General features: G+C 40.9%; 1 protein-coding gene across 1 annotated transcript; it reads right to left on the reverse strand.

The window, feature by feature from the left end:
• Positions 1-765: 765 nt before the first annotated feature.
• RAB32 (RAB32, member RAS oncogene family) lies at positions 766-22,446 on the reverse strand. The gene is made up of 3 exons (XM_054822368.1): positions 21,804-22,446; positions 4,746-5,023; positions 766-2,348 (listed from the first exon to the last, which is right to left on the reverse strand). The coding sequence occupies exons 1-3, from the start codon at positions 22,030-22,032 to the stop codon at positions 2,199-2,201; spliced, it is 657 nt and encodes a 218-aa protein (XP_054678343.1). The 5' UTR covers positions 22,033-22,446; the 3' UTR covers positions 766-2,198.
• Between the last annotated feature and the right edge of the window lie 2,704 nt (positions 22,447-25,150).

The following is a 25,150-nucleotide window of genomic DNA, read 5'->3' on the forward strand; positions in this document are numbered from 1 at the left end:
CATGTTTTGATCTAGTCAAGAAGCACCAAACAAACAGGCTATGCATATGTTCCACTAGCTAGTTACTGGAACTGTGCAGCTATAATTAAAGTTTAGAAAAAGACAGTAGACTGGAGATTAAACAACTTATTAAAAGTGAGTTTACAGTTTAAATGGAGCTGTTCAAGTGACTGAATAAGAAGATTGTCGTTCCAGGTTAGCTAGAAAGGTCAACAACTCAAGCCAGCAAGCAAGGAACATGGATGGGATGCATCCTCCTTTCTGAAGTGCTACAGGCTTTCAGAAAGTAATTAAAGTAGCAATTAAGCTTTAAGTGTCCAATAAATCTGCACAAGCCTAATGGACACATTCTTTACAGTGCTGCATGGTAGCAGGATAAGAGACCATAGACGTAAGTTGAAGTCAGAAAGGTTCAGACTAGATAAACTCTCAGGGAACAGTCAGTGCATTGAAACAACTTTCCCAGGGGCATACAGTCTCCATTGTTGAAGGTTCAAGACCAGACCACATGAAAGCCTAAGCATCCTGGTATGACCTTGCTTAGAAGGCTTCTAAGAGCCCTTTCATTTGAATTATCTTATGATCTTGAGCTAGTTAAACCCAGTTTTAGCTTATGCCAAGCCTTACTGTGGTAACAGTAGCCTTTAACATAACAGCTAATAGAAGATCAAGTTGTTTTCAAATGTCAGTGAAAGCATTTGCATATAGGGTGGGACACATGATGTGAAGATTCATGTTCTCAAAAGCATACACCAACAACATATGTAAGATGCCTAAATATATTTATTTGTCTCTTAAAAAGTACATTACTCTTTAGAAAAAAAGACAGCCTAGGAAATATCAATACAGATTAAGTATATCCAATCTGGCACATACTTCACACTGATGTTTAAGTAAACATCAGCACCATCAGACCAAGGTAAGACTTCTGAAGTGAGTAGCAGTGAGGTACCAGGACAGAAGAAACCCTTAAAATAAAGAGGAGCTTCAAAGCCTTTCAGCCAAGCAGAGCCAGAGTTCCAGAATGTATTCAAGAACTGAAATCTCTCTAATCCTTTTGATCTTCATTTGCTGCCAAAAATACGTATGAGTTATAACAAGGAAACATAAGCATCTCAGTATACAGTTACAAACTGGTAAGCCAGTTCACCAGCTCCAAGTAGTCAGAAGAGTGCAGCACTGTTCTAAAATTGAAAAAGATAGAGCTTGGGAGGGGGGGAGGTTGATAGGCTAGGAAGAACCAGTTAAGATTTTTCCTTCAAGACCTCTTTCCTTCCTCATGGTATTCAGAACCATCTCAAGACAGAAGGAAAGAGGCAAGATCATCATCACAAGACAGTAAGATATTTACTTTTTGCACTCTTGGTAAAGTTTTCAGTGTTAGTGCATGAAAAAAGTTACTAGATGTTTATCTCTGCATGTGCATACGGGTGAGGTTACCATAACTACATGCCAGCAGTACAACTGTATTCATTAATGTGTTTCATATGTAAAGTATTAGCTGAAAATATTCTGCCTTAAGTGTCTGGAGATGCATTTTTGTTAGTATCTCTATAACCGTGCCTCTCCCCTGTTAAGTACAATCATTTACCCATTATTATTCTTACTCGGTGGTAAGAGCCATCTACTTCACTCCGTCCTAGTGAACACACCAAGATAGATACCTCCCATTTGTCATTGGCCTCTTCAAAATTTCTGGGATGTCTCGATCCAGGAGAACTAGCAATGAGACAGATCCTTATGGTGGGGGACAATAAATAGGGACAAGTGTGTAGGTGAGAAGGCTAAAGTGGGACATTCCTTTGTCACCAGTAAAAGTTTACTTTAAAGGTGCAAGTGTCTATTCAGCTAAAACCATGACAAGTGAGTCCTATTTGGAATGTAGCATATGTCCTAGAGGCAAACTAGACACTGAATGTTGTCTTTGTTCCTTTTTAGAAGTGTAAACACTACCTTATGTTCTCAAGTAAGAAGACACTAATCAGACTTGGATGCAGCCACTCAAGTGAGTGGAGTGATAACTCACAAGATACTCAGTTTCATGCTAAACAAGAACATGTAAACACCCACAAGAATCACCTATTCAGATAATACCAGACACCCCATATGGATTGTCACAACGCAGCACCATAGCAGCAGTTTGATTTAAGGAACAGTCTTGCTGCTCATCCCATCATGTTTACTGAACAGTGGTAGCATTAGCAGCACTGGGATTTACTCTCTGCTTTCAATGGGTCTAGGTCCAGTTTTGGTTTCCCCACATCATTCTCTTCATTAGGAAAGGTTTTGTAGTTGGCAAGGATGTTTTCCACCAAGAATCGAGCAGCTTCATCTATGTTGATGTTGTCCTAAAAATGTTGAAAGCACAGTAGTCAGTGATTTTGAAGTAGTCACACATTCCTATTAGAAGCTGGCCAAATACAAAAATTCTACAGTCTCATCAGCATGACACAAACAGCTTAAATGCATCGGGTCATTCCTCATACACTTGCTTTTTGAAAAAAGGTTACCTGAAAGGTTTGAGACAGTTATTCACCCTTATTACAAATAGGATACTTCAACTCTAATCTAGTAGGCAGTCAGGGGATAAGCCTCCCAAATGCTAAAATGCATTTCTGCATCAGGAAAGATAACAGGCAATTACAGCGTTCACAGCAGTGGGGTCTTTTTCTGCCTCTGCTGCAGTTTGGATGCACTTAAATGTAAAAGGACCTTTTCTATCAGCCTCAAAACCCCAGCTAAGTCAGGGTGCCTCATCTAGCCACTCTAGATTTTCTTGCACATGCTTTGAAAAGTACCATCACGTGCATTCTAAAGAAGGTGTGTATGCAGGATACCCTGATGAAATACATCTAAGTACCTCAGTTACTAAGGAGCTGAGCTGGCCAGTGCCAAGGGGCCTTTGGCCACAGCTTTGACCTGGCTGGGCCACCTCTTAGCTCACCACAGGGCTGTCATGTTTGGAATTGCTTGTCTTTGGTTCCAAAGGAAATACCAGCCCAGTACACTTTTCTGTCTCCATAATTGTAGATCTAAACTCTAGACAAGCAAAGTTAGATCATGAAAACATTTGTCCCATCACTAGTGCACTTCATGAGCTTGTGGTTGTCAGCCACAAACTGCTTTTGACAGTTTGCAGATAGGCACTTTTCCCTGCCCAGAGTGGAAGAGGATTCTCCTATTTTAGTGTAAGGATGTTAATTGATATTTCCATGAATATTTATACTCTCTGCAGTTCTTTTGCCTTTAATATTCTTCCCTAATGCACAGGAAATGGGACCTATGTTACTGATGACTAGACTGAAGATTCAAGTATCAGTTCTAGAAATGCAAAAGCAGATTATCAGGATACTTAAGTGGGCAGGATTTAAAACCATAAACTAATTTGGTATGCTTAGAAAATGGAATTTTTGATAAGCAAGTTTAACTACACCTCCTCAGTCTCCTAAACAAGTTAATTCATAACTGAACTAGGGCTAATATTGTCTGGACTTTTCTCTGCACAGAGCCTTGTTTTACATTGCCATGTCTTAAATGCCACCTAAAATGCAAGCTGTCACTACACTTCCACATTAGGTTTTATTCCAGTGTTACTTGCATTTATTTTTAACCCAGGTTGAAGTTTATACAAGAGCAGTGTTATGGGTAGGTGAAGCTTCAGGGAAGACACAACCAAAAGAATCTCGGTATTCTTTGACTATAAAGCACCTTAAAATGTGAGGTTTTAGTAACAGATAAGTGGATTTGGGAATTATCTGTTCAAATGCAAACATATGAATAGCTAATTTAATGAATTTGTCACTGTGTACCCTTCTTAAGTGATCAGGAAGAAGCTTGTTACTTTATTTCTTATATTCCTCTTACAGACTTTTTTCTTTAAAAGAGTTGCCTAAGCATAATTTTGTGCCAGTTCAGTAGCAGCTGTTAAAGAAAGTAGGCAAGCCAAGGGCAAAGAGAGATCTTGAAGTTTAGCTTACCGTACGAAGGAGTTACCAGCCAGACCAGTAATTTGGTCTGGCAGCCACACTGTCTTCATCTAGAGGAACCTTTCATTTTAAGGATCAGTTAGATTAAGGAGCTGTTGGATTTCACTTCCAACTATACTACCACAAGCTTATCTGTGCATTGGCCAAGTTTGTAGACTGAAAGTGTACAAGTTGCTCAAAGTTAGCTGTTTGAATAAAGCAGCTGTTTATCTTAGCTTAAGTTATTATATAAAACCAACTTATTTTTCTCCAGTCTTGACACTGAATGATAAAATAGAAGAGTGCTTTAATGACAGTGTCATCTGGATAGGTAGTAAAAAAGTGAGCAAATAGCTTGCTCACTTCTAGAGTCTTACCACTTCCTACGTGCAACAGCAAAGACAGAAGCTGCAATTTAAAAACCTGCACCTAAAGATTACTTGTATCCTTTGGATACTTTGATCAGCATTCAGTAATATTAACATCTAAATAATGACTCTGATCCTGATGCATGCAAAATGAAAAAAAAACTTAGCAAACTCAGTTAATGCTTTCAGTGAGTTTTAAGGTTCTGAATTTAAGATGCAGTTCTAAACCAAATATGCTGCAAGTCTTCCACAGGGATAAGCTAGCCTGCACACCACTTACAACTTTTGCTGAACACTGGAGACTTGACTGTCACTTCCTATACTTGATAGTTTTATTCCCCACATGACTAAATTAATCTATTCTTACGGAAATACTTAGAAGAATTAAAACAGGTTTCTTCTTTATGCTCACCTTGGCAGATGTTTCAAACCATCCAACAAAGCCACCTTCTCTGCAGAACTGGTCCATTTGAGAGGGATTCTGGCTGCCATCCTTCTTCTGGTCACACTTGTTTGCAAGAAGAACAGCAGGGATGGGGCTGCCATTGGGAAGTACTACTTTACTGTCCAAATCATGCTTCCATTTTGAAACGGCCTCAAAAGTGGAGCCTCTTGTGACATCGAAGACCACAAAAGCACCAACTGCCTCTTTGTAGTATACTCTGGTCATATTTCCAAAGCGTTCCTGGCCTGAAAGAAAACAGTGACAGAGTATATGTATATTTAAGCATGAACTGCACTCCCTGTAAAGGAACTTCTGTACCAGGTTAGTACACACAAGTTTGGCATTCAAGTCTAGTCACCTAGTTCATACAACATTGCCTCTTCTATCCTATGTAAGCTCATTGTAATAGCCATTACGTATATAACACATGACAAGTCAGATGCTAAAAGCAGTTTGCAATCCCAACTACCATTTTGAATTTTTTTAAGCTTATTTATTGAATAGTGTTCTTTGAGAAGTAATGCCTAAAAACACTACTAGCACAGCTACACACAAGTCATTCTTACATCAAAAAAGTTTCTGCAAGATTTAGATATAAATCTAGTTACTTCAGCTAGAGACTTAAGCAAACTCAGAGGCTTTTTCTGAAGTGTGAGCACTAAGGGCTTCTACAAGCTCCAAGGCTAACAGCCTTCAAAACATCTTCTGAAGCAGCATGCTGGTTTTGGCTGAGTTTGTTTTCTTCATAGTAGCTAGTATGAGATTGCATTTGGGATTTGTGATGAAAACAGTGCTGATAATGTAGAGATGTTTTTGTTATTGCTGAGCAGTGCTTAAACAGAGCCAAGGCCTTTTCTGCTTCTCCAGCGAGGAGGCTGGGGGTGCACAAGAAGCTGGGAGGGGACACAGCCAGGACAGCTGACCCCAACTGACCAAAGGGATATTCCATACCATATGAAGCCATGCTCAGCATAAAGCTGGGGGAAGAAAAAAGGGGAAACATTCAGAGTGATGGTGTTTGTCTTCCCAAGTCACCGTTACATGTGACAGAGCCCTGCTTTCCTGGAGATGGCTGAACACCTGCCTGCCCGTGGGCAGTGGGGAATGAATTCCTTGGTTTACTTTGCTTGTGCACGCGGCTTTTGCTTCACCTATTAAACTGTCTGTATTTCCACCCATGAGTTTTCTTGCTTTCACTCTTATGATTCTCTCCCTCCTCCCACCATGGGGGGAGGGAGCAAGTGAGCAGCTACATGATGCTTCTCTGCTGGCTGGAGTTAAGCCACAAGAAGTCATGTATATTATAGATATTTTTTCCTTAGGGATCAGCTCAAAAGAAGCTAGTTTAACAGTTCTAGCTAAACCTGTTATCTTTGACTTCATCTTTTAAGTCTAAGACCTTCTCTGGAATAATTTCCAACTATAGGAGTTCCACAACAATCCCAGAATTTGAAACAAGATTATCAGAATAGTGAAAGTACAATTACTCACAACAAAAATCCAGAAGAAAACAAATGGTCAGTGAGTATAGCAAACTAAAAAAGCCTTTTTTTATTAAGTACAACTAATTCTGATTTCAAGTATACTGACCACAATAGACTGCCAGTTCAGTTATTATTCTGTTTGGAAGGTCAGACCACCACGCTGTGTGTGTACATGAGTGCAGTAGCAAGTATTAAGATGTCTCTTGGGAAGCTTGGGCTACTAAAATAACTGTCTTTGTTCAGAAGTCTTCCTTGGGAAAAGTAGTCCCCACACTTTATAATTTAGTTTTTACAATGTATCATCACTTCAGCTTTTCCCATTTAGTGCATATGCTGTTTTAGAATGGATAGAGAAAGAATTTTAACGGGAAAGAGTTGTCCTCTGTTTATAAACACTCAAGTACTCCTTCGATCAGGAAGGACAAACAGTTGCAAGAACCGGGTATTACCATCTTCTCAAAAAGAGCCAGAAATTCATTAGGTGAAGGAACTTGACAAGGGATCCTGTTCAACAGCATGCTCTTCTAGCTCAATTGCCTCATTTTAATGTCAGTACTTCAATGTACTGATTAGCTCATTCCCTATAGACATTTTCGGAAAAGGTTGACTAAGCAGCTATTGAAATTGCCTGAAAGCAGCAGCAGCTATAGTGACATTCTAGAGAACTATGAAGGTCTATAAGCTGACTTTATTTCTGGCTGTTCAACTTTATGATGCTACATAAAACAGCATCACTAGCCAGCATATTCTGAGTGGAAATTACACATTAATTTCTTCACTACCAGCTTACTACCCCCTGTGGGAGAACAAGGAGCATGCAAGAGGAAAGCTCTTACCTCCATATTCAAAGCTCAAATTCTGAAGCAGCTTTTATGCCATGGACTCTAAGGCCAACAAGCCAGACACTAAGCCTGCATCTCAGTGACAGTGTCCCTGGAAGAGACACATTGCTAATACACATTGCTAGGTCTCCTAAACAGTGTACAGAGAATTTGTATGCAAGTAACTCACATTGTCTCCCTAGGCCTTTCCAGGTTGGATTCTTATGCCTAAAAGGTGTTTTTGCTATAGCCTTACTGCAAATTGGTGTACCATGACCCCATTGTCTTCATGAATCAAAGACCTTTAGGAAAGAGTTCAGCCAGAAGGCTTTTACTACTTCTGCAGATCAATTGTGTCACATCTAAAGAAGCTTTACCTTTACATTGTGGTGATTTTTTTTGGGGGGTGGGGGGGTGTTGTTGGTTTTGGGGGGGTGGTTGTTTGTTTTTTAAACTGGAGCTGCACAGGGTCAAATTTAGTTATACTAAGCCAGTCACTGCATACAGCACCACACAAGCTATGAGGAGCTCCTTCTCAGCTTCCCCATTTGTTTAGCCATCAGTCTCACCATCGATTCCAGTTACACAGGAACTCCTCCAACTGTGCTAAAGCACCGAGTCTTGTGTCCAACTGAGGCAGTATATCCCTTCACACCATAGGACAGGCCCACACAAACAGCATAATGTCAAGGTCTACAGTGCTCCGTACAAGCCTCAGTCTTCTACAGAAAGATTTCCTCAGTTTGGCCCCAAAGTGGTCTAGAAAAGGACACCACTTGCTGTTATTTACATGAGACTGCACATGAACCTGAAGCAGTGAGGGGAACAGTCCCATTAGTCCTCTCTATTCAGCTGATGGCAATCTGTGGCCTTTTGTTGTTTGGTTTTTTTTTTAAAGCTGTAAGTTTTTCCAAAAACTTAATGGACATTTATATAGTAAGATTAAGTTGTATTGAGTAGTTGCAGAGAGGGTTGCTAGACTACTACCAGCAAGGAGTAGAGCTAGTTTGCATATATAGCGATTATGCTAATTTATTTGGGAATTGCAGAAAAGGTTATCAGGCAGTTACCATTTCTCCAATACCTGTGCATGCTGTAGGTAAACATGCTTGCGATAAGTTACCACAGTGATGGATATTAATATTGACTGAATCCCTTCCTGCCTACTGTCCTCCCATCAAAAAAAGCTTTAAAGGTAAGAACAGTTAGCAAGAAGGCCATACTAGCCTCCTATAGCAGCAACCCTTGCTGAAACCTACACAGCAATGCATTTAAGGTAAAGGAAAGAAATCGAACTGGTACAGCATCACACATAGGTTCCGAAGAAAAGAAACAAAGTTGCAAAATATATCATAACCAAACCTGAAGAGTCCTAAACACCACCAAGTGTTTTTTCTTAAAGTAGTAACAGGGGCCTAGCCTTGGCCAGAAAGTCTGACCACTCAGGTAAGTTTGTCAATTCCATTTCCAAGAGAATTCCCACCATCTTACTATAGTCAGTCTTCCCCACCCACCTGGCCCAACACCTTTATATACCATGAGCTGGAGAGCCACATTACTCATAATCAACCAAAATTGCCTGGCAGTTGGTTGCTTGACATTGGTGACTTCTCGTGCCCCAGTATCCCCCAGCCTGCGTGAAGGTTTAACGCCATGCAGCCTCTTGCCAGGCACGCTATACCAGAAAGGCAACAACGGTCTTGTAATAGAGCAGCGGACTACCCAAATTCCCTCATGGGGTCCTGACCAGGAGAGAGGCCACTGCAAGCGGGGTTGTGCTAACTGGCAGATGCAGGAGCCCCGGAGCAATGCAGCAGCTTTGTTAGTTTTATACAGTAGCTTTTCTCATTGTGTGAGACGACAGCAGTTCTGGTAGGAACATAAGCCTGCACTCAACCGTACTTTACTTTGTTACCTAGTCACTTAGAAAGCATGGGCTTCTGCTGTCCAGAAGAGTCATTTAAGTATTATTTCTAGCTGGCTTTATTGATAGACATCAAAATTTTTGCTATTATAGTATGAGTTTTAGATTTCAGAAACCCTTAATACATATTCTTCTGTAATTTAAATTTTGGGTGAAAGTAGACAACTGATGTCCATATCAGTATAAAAGCCTCTGTCTTTACTAATTAGATTTAAGCTTTACATTAGGAAGATTTGATACCCCTTACCTCTAAAAAACACACACAAGCTCAACACCACTTAGTATTACAGATTAATGCCTTTTAATAGGTGAAATACACTCCAGTATGAGTGCTGCCCTTTTCTAAAGTAGCCCAAAATTCCAAAACAATTTATTACAGAGCTGCCTTCACCTCTGGAATTTACATCTGCTAACAACAGATCTGACCTGCACACTAGCTTATGACTATTCTTCCATCCTGTCTGGAGATCTAACGAGGATGAATATATTATTTTTATTCCATAGGAAGAAGACAGAAGCAAGGACACATGGCCTGCATAAGAGGTAAGAGTTTTGTTGTGGTAAAAGGTATATGGCATGAGGCAGGAAGAGAATTCAGTATGAACTGAGTAGGCTTTCTTTACAATCTTGTTATTACTGACAATGCACATGCTTTAGGCTGAACTTCTTGTGGGGGATGCAGAGCATTCTAGACAGCCTTTTGAAAATTTAACAGGACTTTCAGGCAAAGCTTTTGCAAGTGTTTTTCTGCTTGCAAAAAAATTCATACAGAAAAAGCAAACTGTAGAATACACCACTCCTCCAAAGTCTGGCGTGTGAACATCATTCTCTATTTAGGATATTAAAACTAAATTGAGTCATTTTTTGCCATGTACAGTTCAGCCAGGGATTTGTCATTCCTTTCCTATGTCCAGCAGGATTTTTGCTGTAGTCATTTCAGCATGTGTGAGAATAGTGTTGAGCTGTACCAAAAGTGGATCATACCCCAGAGGGGAAAAAGGCTAAAAATGATCAGATGAAACTAGACTTAACATCTCCAGTGTGCATAATCATGGAAGGAAGAAAACAGGAAAATTACCTCTTTACTACAGCAGTATGAAAAGAGACATCGGATGATTAATCATTCTGGTAGTTCTAGTGCCTTGACATAAACCTGATGGTAGCCCAAAGTTATCTTTTCTTTGTGCTTTAGGGGTTCAGGTGTAGATGAGGAGCTAAGCTACAGGGCAGTCTGGAGGATCTGAGGTTTTGTTTGGGGGTATAGAAGTGGCTGCATACAATGCAAAGTTCTACGTTCTCTAACCACAAAGTTTTCACATCTAAATGACTCAGCACATATTGTCAACATACTTTCCAGTAACTGCAACAACATTCAGTAAAATACTTGCATAATGTAATGCATCAGAACTAATACAGTTCCCTACAGCAGCACCACAGGAATTAAGTTTAGTTTAAAACTGTATCGGAGCTTGGGAGCTATCATTGCTTCCCAGTTTACAACATAACAAGAGTAAGCCATAAGTTAAAAACACAAACGTTATAGCCAGGTCTGACATTAGAAGCTTTATCTTTGTCCTTTACTTCACTGCAAAAAGATAAGTTATCATCATAAGATTCAGACACTGCCAACCCTGCCTTGAAGTACATTTTCAAGAGTTTCTACAGCAACATTTCCCAGTGTAAGGAATAAACAGGAGCCCTGTTTATCACAGCAGTGTGACTTATTGTGGCAGTTTTTACTTTTAGTTAGCAGGCATTACCCTACACTCCTACCATTATTTTTGCTCTTAACTCCTCCTACATGATGGGAATTGAGGCTAGGAAAAGCAAGTTAAGAATACAAATGACAGCTGGATATGCACTATACTGAGTTTGTCAGGGTTCCACTTCCCAGAGTACTTACCATACCCACAAGTCTTTACGTACTTTACATGAACCAACAGAAACCTACTCAAGGAGAGTAAAGCGAAGAAGCTTTCCCAACTTTCCCAACTATATTTTGCTGTGATGGTAATTTCTGGTTTCATCTCTGTCAATCCCAACAGTATAGCATGAGTTCCCCTGCCCTGTAAAAATCTCAGCTTAGTCTGTTCTGAAGCCACACAACTCAGAAAAGAGTTGTGTTAGTTGCATCTAAACCCTTAGCATCTAATTAGGAGTACTGATGGACAACTGGACAAAGTCTCATTTCTTTCAGATGAAACTAGCAGTTCTGACATCTTCCAAAAATTTTATCATTAATGAGGAGGAGAAAGATGACCAAGAGTTCTAAAAGCCTGATAACTAGAAGAATGATTGAACAAACAGTTTCTTTTGTTGAAGTAATGTTAGTTCAAGTCATCTTTGACAGGCTAATCAGCTTAATGGGTGTCCAGAGCTCAAAATTTGATTTTAACAAGTTTGAACAAGTCTGGCAGTTCTACATCAAATAATCTTGAACTAGACATGCGTAGTTTAGACTAAAGTCATCCAAAAGTGAATGCACAACTAGCAGAAGAGTTTTATTCCAAAGCTGCTTGCTGCTAACTAGAAGACCACTGCAATGAAGTTTTACAGTTTTTTCCCTGGACCCAATAATACAGAGTTGTCAAGTCTGATAAATAGCACAAAGTCTTGAGTTTATTAATAAAGCCAAGCAGCTCTTGCTAACATTGTCCTTCAGAATGCTGGAACTCAGTGTTCAGTTAGCTTAAAAGGCAGTATAAGATCAACAGAAAAAAGGAATATACCACAGAGGATGTCTAATCTACAAAACCAAGCCAAAAAACTATCCTACAATACTCCAGTGTGAAGAAAATGATCAAGAAACCTAATGAATCAAATTAAGACAGTTCAAAATGCATGGAAGTAGTATCCCGCTAGTGCATTTCAGTTATTCTGCTTTTCTATCAACAGGTACTACACACTGCAGTGAACTCAGGCAGCACAGGATACTTAAGCTCTAGTGAATGGTTATAATAAATCAGTTTTAATCTACGAGTACTTGAACATTCTCCTCCCATTGCAAGAAGGGTTCTCAGATCAACTGTTTACCATGACCACTAATAGTCAATATTAGTCATACCAAAATTCAAGAAGGGTCGTTAGTGACAGCCAGGCTAACTAATTTGACTGCCAACAGCATGGCTCTTAGGTCCTTGCTAGCAACTACTCTGACCTTACTAGCCACACAGTGTGCAAGCACAGTGCCACTATTTAGACTTCAGTGCCAAACTCTACAAATTAGTTGTTTCAGACAATTTCCTGGACCATGAGACATTTGTGGTGTTATTCATCTAGACAGGAAAAACCCAATTCAACAGTAAGTGAAACTCCTTCTTTCCAGTCTTCCTTCTGCCAAGGGAAGGCCTAACCAAATAAACATTCTCTGCCCTGCTCCAGTTGTGCTGGTTTACAACAGATTTTCTCCAACTCCCTGAATGTCTACAATCAGACTTTCACAAACTAACATCAGGGAACATCTGAGTGGCAGCTCCTTATTTACAATTCCATCTCTCAAAGTTCATGTCATTCAGCATGGTAGATTTAAGCTAAAGCACCATCCAAAATGGCTGGGCACGCAGCCCAATCCTCTCACTGAGTTAAAAATCACTGTCCCCTTCAAAACTCACCCAAGTCCTTTAGGAGCCACAGGCAAGAACAGACTACACTTTGGATGCCTGTAGGTCCTACAGCTGGATGCTTGGCACAACATAGCAGATATCCAGAATTGCCCTGAGGATGTATCTCCCAGTTCTCCAGACATCTAATGTAGATTTTGGCACTACCTGGGTCACATGTGAGCTGACCGAAGCACCTTTTTCACCAGATATACCAATATGCTACTGACAAGCTACCACTGCTGACTGCATTCTCCCCTCTCTCCAAACTAGCACAGCTTGTCCCAGAACTGTCTTACCCAATTAGATGGAATCTGTTATTCAGCAAGAAGTAGGTTAACTAAACCACTATCAATATTACAGGACATGCTCGAGTGCATCTACCTTTTTCACATGAGTAGCAGCCACAGATTGAGAGTAGACAGATTCTGAGATGGTCAGTGCTAGATGCCTCTCCACTCCTCATTCTTACACATTTAAGTTATTAGTGCAAAGTTGCCAAGTGTTTAAACCACAGAGGTGTTGAATTATACTAGCAGCTCTAGCAATATTAGAAACCTGTAAGAGTTAAAAAAAGGCATATCTAGCCTGACTTTTCCTTTCTATCATTGTGGAAGTAATATTTGGTATTTGTAGTTCTGGTGACAAACACCAAGAGGTTAAAAAGCAAGAACTACAGGAATATTATATCTTTCTGTATTAAACAGTACCAGAAACAGTTTCACTGACTGCAGCTCTTACAGTTTCTAATAGACAAAAGCAGCCTCAGATGATTTTAAGTGAATTGCTAGTGTCCTTTCTTACTAAGGGTAGCATGGGAAAGTTAACTGACCACTGGATGGACCTCTTCTCAACAGTAACTGTCCCAAACCCTTCAGAACAGTCTTCAAGGAAGAAGTAACTAGCCAGTTAATCCCTGTTCAACTGACTCCCACTTTACCAAAAGAGATGACCTTTGGTACTCTGTTATATCTACATTAGACAGCAGCAGAGTGCAGCTGAAGCAGTTCTTTTGAGTGAAACTGTTGGAGATCTGACATCCATAGTATATGTACAGTATGCACAAGAGACTTACCCTGTAGTCATTGAAAAGTCACTGAAGAATATCAGTTCAGGTACAGCAGTACTTTGTTTAGATCATGAAGTGTTTTCATACATTCTTAGAAGTCACTATTTCATTCTGAAACGGTAGGAAGAAGTTTGTTCTAAAGCTTCAATGTGCAAAGCCAGCTTCTAACCTAATAATTTGTTAGCTACCTCAATTTTCAACATCAGTGATTAGTCTTTCATAGAAGGGTTTGGGTTGGACGGGACCTTAAAGATAATCCATTAGTTCCAACCCCCCTGCCATGGGCAGGGACACCCTCCACTAGACCAGGTTGCCCAAAGCCCCATCCAGCCTGGCCTTGAACACTGCCAGGGATGGGGCATCCGCAACCTCTCTGGGCACTGTTTGCTATTGTTACACTTCATTCTAAAGCAGGGCAGTCCTGTTCACTACCAGTGAAACCACAAAAGCACTGACATGCAAGTGCTCAGAATTCAGACAATTTCCATCAGGAATGCTGACCACATCTGTCATCCCAACAGATGGAAAAAGCATATCATTCTTTCACAAAGATAGAAAGCCTTCCTCAAACAATTGCACAGCTCTCACAGGGAATTTTACAGCAAGACTGATAAACATTTCATTGCTGCCTGTAGACTAATCTAATGATTTAAGATTGTCCAAACTGACTTTAACAGCCTACTCTCTTGTCTTTAAGAAACTTAGAAGCAATACTCTGCACTTATGGTTCAACTGGCTTTGTCCAGCATCAAATTTATTACATGTAGAATTATGACAGTCATGATTGTGTAAGAAAGTTTCACCTGTTTTACCAGTATCTTTGATAAACAGCAAATTAACAAGAGAGGAAGTCCCTGACTAAGCACTAGATTTCCATCTCCAGAAAAGTAGATTTCAAGCAAGCAGATGATTTCTGACTAGCTGTCAAATGCAGCATGTATGGAAAAACTCTTGTTGCATTAGTATACAGAAAAAGTTGGCATAGTCCAATTAGTGCCAGCAACAACATGAATTGGTATTTCCTACCTTGCTTTAACTAGACTAGTCATCTGCCAGAGTTAAGCTATTTTCATGCCTGACACCCTTTAATCCATCTCCTTTGGTGCACTGTCATGCAGTCAGAGCTGTATTGTGTAATTTACAGTGATGCTGCATGGCACTATAGCATTTCACAGCACACAGGAGAACAATTCTAAAGTCAGTTTGTCTCAAGAACAACTTTATCACGAGACTGAAAAAATGTTAATCTCCAAAATGGTCGATGTGTCATGGCACGTTGTGTGTAATTGGAATTTTGTATCAAATAGCTGCCACTTTGCTCTACCCAGCACTCTAGCCTGGGAGCATTTAAAGACCAAGTTCCCATAAACTTTGCAGTGACACTCAGAGGCTGCTTTTTAATCTATACGATTAAAGCTGCTAAAATCTATACGATAAGAAATATTGGGTTTAATTTGCTGCTAATCTAGAAGCCACTGCTACTGAAAGTTTGCTACGCTTTCTTTAGCCAGAGTTAAGACACTTATTCCTAAACAAGTCTATAAACCTCTGAAATCCCATCATTTTTTGAAGCATAACCTTACCACCCCATCTACCTTTGTTCTGTGTCTCCATCACCTGAAGAGAACTTTGAATGTCTAAACTTCTACCACAGGTAGCTTGAGAAGCTTGTTGTGCTTTGTAGTCATTGCTTGCATGCTAGCTTTAACACTTGCAAGAATTTCACGAAAGTTATTCCTATGCTTTCTTACAAAAATATAAATAGAAATTCCCTTACTGCAAATCACTTCCTTCTGACACAGCACATCACGCTTCAGAACTTCTGAAGTGAGCATTTGAGGGAACAATTTACCACAGACTGCAAAAGCAAGGCAGCAGTTACCACTGGAGTTCAAGGACAGTATTTCCAACAGTGTGAGACTGAATCCCAGTGGCTTTGCTCACTACTGAAGGGAAGAAGCTTATTTTGTACAGCTTGTTGGAGCCTTCTTTTTTTTTTTTTTGGAACCAGACAGCTAACATTATTTTCTTTCCTGCACTTCATAAGACAGGTAATCAGTTTAGAACAACCCCCTTACAGCACTTGCCAACTCAAATTGTACTTGTGTACATGCACTTCAGTGACACCCTGTCCTGGTGTGCACAAAAAAACTAAACTGGTAAGAGGCAAAGTGGAGATGTAAATGAAGTGAAGACACCAAGGCTCTGAAGCTGCAACACTGATGCAAGGAGAGTCAATAAAGGTTGATTTACATTCATGTAAACTCCATACATTAAGACAAAGTGTATATTTCATATTGTCTACACCAGTTTGTCTCTAAAGGGTAATGCACTTGTCTAACCAGCTTAATTTCCAACTACTTGAGTCACTATTACATGAAGGGCAAGAATTTAGCCAATACTTGCTTCAAGATGTAAGTTAATGATTTCTGCAAAGATTTCTAGTTTGTTTTATAATTTGACCTAAAAATTAGTTATGATGTGTGATATATACTATTTTTCCTCATGTCTGCTGTATTGCACATAACTTAGGTATCATTTCCCTTTAAGCTAGCTTCCCCCACCCATCCAATGGATGCCCACCCATCCTTTATTCTCTGTATCAGAGTGCTAGGGAAGCATTTTTATTGTGATCTTGTAGAAAGCATAAAGCTTCTGAGCAACCGCTATATATGATATGAACCTTATCTTTTTGAAAATAAGGCTGAAGCTTCATCTATTCCATAGTGATTAGCACTAAGTGCATTTCCATTATTGACAGAAATTAAGAGTAGCTGCAAGATCAATACAGCAAACTTCCTTTTAAGCAGATGGTCTAAGATCACATCTTTAACCCCATTTCTTGTAGGGCATCTAGAAAAGTCTATGGAGAAATTCTAAGCTTATTTCCAAGACACTCAAAGAACATATGTCTCAATTCTACCATTTAACGGAAAATTAACTGAACAGTCCTGTCTTGCATAATCAAAATTACTATACTAAACTGCCTTACAACACCAACTTCAAGATAGTAACATGTCTTATATGCTTATGGAATTCCATCAGCACAGAGGCTTTAAGAAGTTTAGTTCAAGATAACATACACAGTACTTTGAGTTGATACATAATATAGTGCTAATGTACACCAGTATTAATGATTCCATACCCCACTGATAAGAGAAGGAAATTACTCCATCAGCAAGACTAATAACCGTACCTTGCTTGATAGCATTTCATAAAAAATGACTTAAATAGCAGAATTCAAAAAGAAAGCATGCTGACATCCAGAGTCTGTATTCAGAGATACCTGAAGGCTGGAGACACACACCAAAAAAACAAGTTTAACATGTTCAGCACTTATTTGGATGCCTAGCTGCAGAACTCCAAGTACAGAAAGTCATTCTCAACTGAAAGATATTAACTCTAATTCAGCTGTTCCAGAAGAGTCACAAGAAAGGACACCCACACAAGATTTCCCACAGAGGAGTGGTTTCTAGAAGGAAACCTGTAATACACCTTCTGTTATGCTTCTTACCTCTACTGCTTCTAAGACAGTGTTCTAAACCTTTCAACACGAGCAGGCCTTCTACTTTCCCCTCCTCAACCTTTATCTGCTAGTCTTGCATGTTTCCAACATCATCCTTAAGTAATTTCTCATATGAGATTTATGCTTAAATGTGTGCAAGCAGGAAGCATTCAGGAATCAGTCACAGGTCTTTCAAGTCTTTTTCATCAGTCTGGATGTAATCACATAAAATGTTCTCCAACCCTGACTGGGAGCTTCCTGACCTGCCTCAGCTGTTACCAGAACAATAGTGCTCCTATCTCCACATGAAGGCAGCTGCTGCTGGAACCTCCATCACCATATAAACTAGCAAATAACCTCACATCACTTACCAGTTTCTGGAAAAGCTCTGAGCTCCAAGTTTTGCATCCATTTCTGATGCAGTTATTTATGTGCACATATTTCACTCTTCCTTCGTCATTGTACTTGTTAGGTATCTTTATAAGAGTGAGGACAAAACACAGTTGGGGCAGGCTATGCCTGGATTGTCTTGCCTCAACTCCATGCTCACTTGCGTAGAGCACATTTAGAATACCAAAGTACAATCATTCCTCTTCTACTTGGCCAATTTCATAGCCACTCTCTTCCAGTTAAAGCAGTACTTCAGTTTTAATAAACACTTTTACAAAGAAATTCTAATAAAGTCCTGGAAGAAGGGTGCTATTACACCAAAGTTAATGCAAAATTGCTCAGTCAAAGCTTTAAAAACAAGTTTGTCTACCAGTTGTCATTAGTGACATTCTTCAGGAGAAGCCAAGCTCAAGTGGTCATCTGCAACTTTTACCACCCCTGCCCTCCAGATTGTTGCATGTTCGTACAGGCTGATGTTAGTAACAGTGATAGTCAATGTGATCATAAAGCAGCAGCCAACGCTACTCAGTTGCTTGTCTTATTAGGGCAGATCAAAAGTTTTTATAATACAGACAGTCCTTAAAGTGTTCTTTCAGTGATATTTGACTTTCATCAATATGCTATAGTCACCTCCTACACTACCTTGTGGTCAATGCAGTATACTCACTAAAACAGCATGCTTGTCAAGTAGGAATCTCTAGTGTATTGAAATAAACTTTAAAGCACTTCCCTATCATTAAGATTCCTTTGTTTTGTATCTCTTCACCACAATGACTCATTCCTATCTCCTATTTATTTCACCAATTATTTATGTCCTTTAATCAAGGGGATTAACCTGGTTCTGACACTTTCAGAATTTATCCAGGAAGAGAGATTTATCGTAACTCCACGTGTCAAGATAAAAAACAAGAGTAATGCCCAAGGGCAGCTAATGTTTAGAAGTTTTGCTCCTGTATGAACATGCACATAATCTATTCAGCTTCTTTCAAAATACTTTATGCTGTAACTGAGATAATTTAACAGTGACTGATCAGTCTTACTCCCAAGCTTTTTCATCTCCATTATTCAAGAAGCTACAGCCTATGTCTAAAAACTAAAATGCTTGAGTATTTCTGGAATACACAAGTCTAGGCACAACAGTACCATTCTTCCCCCTTCCCCTTTGATTCTGCTGCAGGAACTTGCATTACTTTGTACCTTACAACACGAAGGCTATATTCACTAGAAAAAAAAAAAAAGATAGGCAGTGTAACATTGTCATGCTCTTTGACAGAATTATCTAATCACTAAAAAACTCTCAACTAGCACAAGAAGTTGAAGTCACTCAGGAACCTGCTGCATTGCAATACACAGCACGACATTCATCATTTTGGCTACAATCACACCAGAAGGCAGTACAGTATCTGCATTATAATATTTAGCTGATTACTGAACTACATGGTTAGTTCTTATCATTGATTTAGGTACAGAATGTCAGATTGCAGCACCCAGCTCTTTGAGGAAAGCTTTTTATGGCGAACTGTAAAGTACAACCTTTGATCTAGTGAAAAATAACATGCCTTACTATGCTTAAGGGTTAGACTTTAATTCAGAAGCCTTTTTAAATGCATCAAAATCAATTCAGAATGCCAGCACCATATTGCTTGCAGGGAAGTCACATGTAACATTACTTACCATAAGATTTAGATCCTTTCAAGAGATCTAAGGCTGTTTGTCTGCACACACCAGCAGACAAAATTATCTACATGAGCTGTTGAAAGCCAAAAGACAGTTGGGCTGATGAGTTAAAAAGGAATGACTATCACATGCTCAGATACTTTGTTACACACTTCAGTAAAGCGCTTTAGGGAATATGCACTATGACTGTATAGAAGCCATCTTCAACCTGGTTGTCTAACTAATAACTTCTATATAAACCTATTAACATCCTCAGGTACTTAGAAATATTCATGAATATAGACACAGACAGCTGCAGAACACATTCCCAGGTCAAGGACTTCAGCAGTTTTAAGACCATGAAACAACCCTTATGGATACTAAAAGCCTCTTTATTTTAATGATTAACGCTTAACTGAGATGTCAAGTTCTATAGGAGTCTGAACTGTTACTCACACACCGGCTAGGCACAGCCCAATCGAAAAAATCACTAAGACTAAGATTACTTCTCTTCTTGGGGAAGGACTCCTAGCCCCTTGGAAATAGAATAGCCTAAGCTACCAGATTACACATAAGAGCTTGGAGTGCAAATTGCAAAACAGTTGTATTTTCCTTTTTCATTTTTGATAGGGAAAGGCTAAGCAGTAGTTTCATACAAAAGTACACCACATTGTAAAATAGGAAAAAATATTTCAGTGACAGGAAAAATTTTAATTCCTCAATCTATCAACAATATTAGCACAAGTATCCAGGGATTTATTAGCAGCTCTTCACTCTGTCTTCACCTAGCAGTGTCCAAAATACACTAAGTGCAATATTCAAGAGTGAAAAATACCATCTTCTAGATCTTGAAGTTAACACATGGGTTACTGATAGGACTTACCATAATGTAAATAGGTTCTGTCCAAACTTTGGTACAAGTCACAGCTACATTTCTGCCCAGCCTGTTGAAACAGATTGCTTTGGCAAAGCACACAGCGTACCCTAGCCTTCAGAAACCAAGAGCTGAGGAGAAGTTAAACAAGCATGGCAGCCTGCCAAACCCCAGGATCCTGACAGTCTCCCCCTCGTCAATCTCTGGAACCCCAGACTTACTAAAATATATCCAGAGCACTGTAGCAGCTTGTACCAATACTGCTAATTGATTTAGAGAAAGTGAAAACTGATCCATAAAAGGAACACATCAGAAGAGAAAGCTTGCCAACATGTTACTTGCTCTCCAAAACAGCAATTAGAAAATATTTTGGTTTGCCCTACAGGCCAGTAGCAGAAAGATCTATGGTGTGTTTCACCACATGGCAGTAAGAAGCAGGCTTTTTAGTTGGAGGAATCATATTTGAAGTGTTTTAAGATAACTTTTAGAGCAGAAAGGCCAGTAGCTGGCGTACAGCTGGTCTGTCACAGGGTTACAGCAGCCACATGTTACACTTCCTCTTTTCTGAGCTTCCACTTGGTAAGGCATAAAGTCCACGGAAACAGTAACTACCAGTTGTTATGTATCCTACTGGAAGACACTGGGATAAGTTTAAACACCAGCATTTGAACTAAAGTCCACTTTTTCCTATCCAAGGAGTTATTCTTAATGTGGTGGAAAGGGATGAAGAGAGCTGCAGGTTAGTACCTGGGCTGCACACAGAACTAGAAACGCGATACCAACTTGAGACGATTAAGGAGTTGAGGGGACAGACTTCTTACAAGACCACAGCAAAACAGAGTTTCTTCTCTAGCATTTAACACTGCAGTATAAGCAAAGTTAACCATGGTAGGTATACAGCTGGAGTCTTTAAAAAGAGAGGTGTTAAAGAACAGATCTGATTGATACATAGGAAAAGAATGACGTGTAGTTTAGACAACTGAACAGGGCTTTTCTGCTTCTGTGTGCTCAAAGTACCTTTGATACACAAACCCATGATTTGAATGTAGAACTAAGCATAACAAAAGTCCCATTCCCTCACTCCATGTTGCAGGGAGACAAGTTACTTTTCAATTAAGTAGGTGACTCCAAACATGCAAAGTTTGAGCATACTGCCTTTGAGGACAATTTTAGCCATTTGAGTTACCTTTAACCTGTAAGGTGTGCTTACTAAACATAATCTACTTGGAAAAGATATTTTATTCCTCTAGAAAGCGTTATGGAGCCATAACTACAAATGAATTTAAGCAGTAGTCATAACCAAGGCCACAAAGTGCCCGGGCAAGGGGATCAGGAGGAGTAGTATGAGCAGGAACCCTCCAGGAGCCCTGGAACCAGCAAGCAGAGCAAAGCAGCTTTTTGAGGACTGCTGTAAAACCCTGGGCTATGCCAAGAGCCCCACAACACCAGCCAACAGGAGCACACACAGCAAACATAGAGTCAAAAACTTCACTCCCACATTGAGACTTCCATCTATTTAAGCCTCAAACACAGACAAGTGGGGTTGCAACACGGGGAAGGAGAAAAACAAGACGACAGACTTCATGGCCAAAACACGCTTTCGTCCGCCGGGGCCGGGCCCCAGTACCCCAGACAGCCGGGTTCACAGGCCTCTGGCCCCTCGGAGCTCGCCCTGCAGAGAGACGCCCGCCCCCGGCCCTTACCTGCTATATCCCAGAGCTGCAGCCGCACCAGGGTCTTGCTGTCCCAGTTGATGACTTTGAGCGCGAAATCCACCCCGATAGTGGCCCGGTAGTGCTGGGAGAAAAGCTGGTGCACGTACCGCTTGATAATGCTGGTTTTACCCACGCCCAGCTCCCCGATCACCAGCACCTTGAAGAGATGCTCCCGGCACTCCGGCACGCCGGAGCCCGCTCCTTCCCCGCCGGCCATCCTCGGCCCTCCCGCGGAGCGCAGCGCTGCGGGGCTCGGCGGGGACGCCGGGCTGCCGGGGCCGCGGCTCTCCCGCCTCTAAACTTTCCCAGCCAGCAACTTTCCTCCAACTTTCCCCAGCTGACTCCCCGCTGGACCGACCCACGCCGGGAAGGGGAAGGCGAGCGGGAGAAGACGGAGCAGAGAGGGAGGGAAGAGAGTGAAGAGCAGCCCCACAACCACCTGACTGCAGTCACAGGACGCGGAAACTCCGCGGCCTTATAAAAGCCCGGGGGGAGGGCGGTGAAGAGGGGCAGGGGGAGGGACCCGGCCCGCCCCGCCGCTCCGGGATACCGAGGAGTGGGTGGGGGTGGCGGGATGGGGGCTTTGGGTAACCTACGCAGCTGCCTTCGGCTCCTCGCCCGGCCGGCGGCGGCGGCGGGACGCCGGTGCTCCGCCCCGCTCTCCCCGGCCGCTCCCCGGGGCACAGCCGTGCCCCGGGGAGCGGCCGGGGAGAGCGGGGCGGCCCTTCTGTGAAAAACACTCGAGTTCTCTCCCCTCTGTTCTGCAAAGCATGTTATGGCAAAGAGGTTTGTGGGACAAAGAGAGCTTTATCAGGGTGTCTGCTAATAGGAGTGCTCCGGTAACACTTGCACACTCGCACCCAGTCGCCTCTGCGTTACTCGGCTTGCACTCGCGCACCCTGCAATAAGGCCTGGAACTGCACAGCAGGGAAGAGTGGTGCGGAGCTCACCCTGTGCAAACAGGCCGGGGGTGGAGGCAAGAGCAGTGACGTAGCAAAGGCCATCATACGTAAAAGGTTCAGGTAGCCGAGGGTGAAATCAGCTGTCACCTGCAGGATTCCCGTCAAACACCTTCGGCAAACTTTGGTTCTCTTCTGTTCCTAAATTAATTCAGTAAAATATTTTTATCACTCTGTGGTTCTCTTAAGAAATACATCAGACAAAGCAGTAAATGAACAGGCACATTGTTAGAACCCAACATAAAATAAGTTTCCCGTCCCTAGGACCATGTAGTACCATGTGTGCAGATTGTAAGTGTTGGGGGAAAAACCCCAACATCTTTACTAACATGCTCTCCAAATGAAACACCCAACTCCAGGCGTCAGTCCTTGCAATGAGAGGATGGAGTTGTGCGGCTGGGTGGTACTGCCTTAGTGCTGTAACGTTTAGCTGTCATGTAAATTCCTTAACAGAGCTATTTTGTGCCAGACAGCAACAAGGGTCGGTCTGAAAAGGAAATGTTAAGCGACTCTCTTGACAGCATGCATGCACACAAGTTAGGAGCCCAAGTGAAGATCTGATTAGGAGTGAAGGGATGCCTCTAACAGGAAACAAAGCGGTTAAAACATCTGGTAACTGATCTGGCAAACCATGCACGTCCTCATTTTATAATAGTTTACTGTATATACTAATTCCTTTGCTGTGCTTTTAATTAGTGGCTTGAACTAAAATAATCCAGACTTTCTCCGTTGGCTTGAAGCATGCTTACTTCCATGTCATACAAAGTCGATGCATGCAATGTAGATGGGAGTGGGTGAAGAGGATAGCTGTTTGGCAGAATGAGGCAAAAAAAAAGCTAGATTTCTTGGAGAAAAATCGTATTTAGCAATTTGGAGTTAAATTTATTAATTTAAGCTGTCATGCTATATTAACTTTAATACAATTTTTCTAATTAGTATTTACTTTCCAGCAGAAGTAGTAACATCAGAATAGAAACTAAAGGAAGACTTACTCAAAAATCCGATTGGTTTTTTTTTTTTTTTTGATGGAGAGTGACACATGGTAGCACGGGTTCTCTGGCAAGAGATGAGATTAACCAGAAACATTGTCATTAGTTGGGAGTTCGGAGATGAATATGGGACACCTTATTTCAGATACGTGTACTTTAACCACTATGGGTTCTGGTAAACCTCTTGAGCTGTATCTAGACTGATACAACTGGGCAACCTGGTGTAGTGGAGGGTGTCCCTGCCCATGGCAGGGCGGTTGGAGCTAGATGGTCTTTGAGGTCCCTTCCGACCCAAACCATTCTATGATTCTATGATTATATGATTATACGATTCTGTGATAGCCTATCTGTGTGCGTAGTTGTGGTCCATTGAGATGTGGGATTTGGCTGGCTGGGATTTGAAGATCTTTGCCCCCATAGGTGCCCAAGTTTCTCTCCTTCTTCCATGTGGGATGGAAGTGAATTGTCACATGCTCACATAAAGATGTGGCTGGGGTCTAATATGAATGCAGAAGCCTAGCTCCTCAGGCTTTGATGTAGTCTTTGTGTCTTTATTCCTTACCTGTCAGATGGTGATTATGGTACTTTCCTACCTTACAGGAGATTTATGTTAATTGATTACCAGGCACATTCTGCCATTATATGGCAGAGGGCGGAATACTTGTTCTAACTGCAGGCTTCTCATAACACTAGATAAATTGTTTTTCCTTGCATAGATGGGGTGGAAATTTTAGACATTTCCTACCATTTGTTTGGCCTGCCTACTACGTTCTTTGTCTTACATGCCATAGAAATTCATTACTCCCATTACTTTCTTCATTCCTCCTCCTCATTTTGTAGGGGAACATAGATCATATCGGACAACTAAGTGAGCAACTGAACTATTGTTAGTAAACTGAATACGAGTGCTTCAATACACTTGAAAATTGGTAGCAACAGTACAAAAGAAGCCTGTAGGTTAATTTTTTCCTCACGTACTGATTTTGAGCAATTAGAACTAACATTGAAAAAAGAAGTCTGTAAAAGTCATGATCTGTTCACAGAAGAGTCAGTAACAGAAACAAGGGCAAAATGTGACTGATAATTTTCCACGATTAATAGTTTGATCAGTTCTAATTACATTACAGCATGCCAAATGTATAGCAGTGGATCTTGCTTGAACTAATAATTTGCCTTAATTTCATTATTATTCATTTCATTCAAGTTGGCTGATAGCTGTGTGGAGCAGCTTGGCAAAATTCAGTCATTTTCAGTCTTGTTATTACTGTTCTGTCTCTCTGTGGTGCAATATAATCAACCATGGACGAGGTTATAGAATAAAATATAATCACTATCTGCCAAGTGCAGGGTAGATAATCTTTATACTGTGAGCTAAATTTTGGTGTCA

The sequence above is a fragment of the Grus americana genome, chromosome 3, assembly GCF_028858705.1.
Source record: "Grus americana isolate bGruAme1 chromosome 3, bGruAme1.mat, whole genome shotgun sequence".
NCBI classification, from domain to species: Eukaryota; Metazoa; Chordata; class Aves; order Gruiformes; family Gruidae; genus Grus; species Grus americana.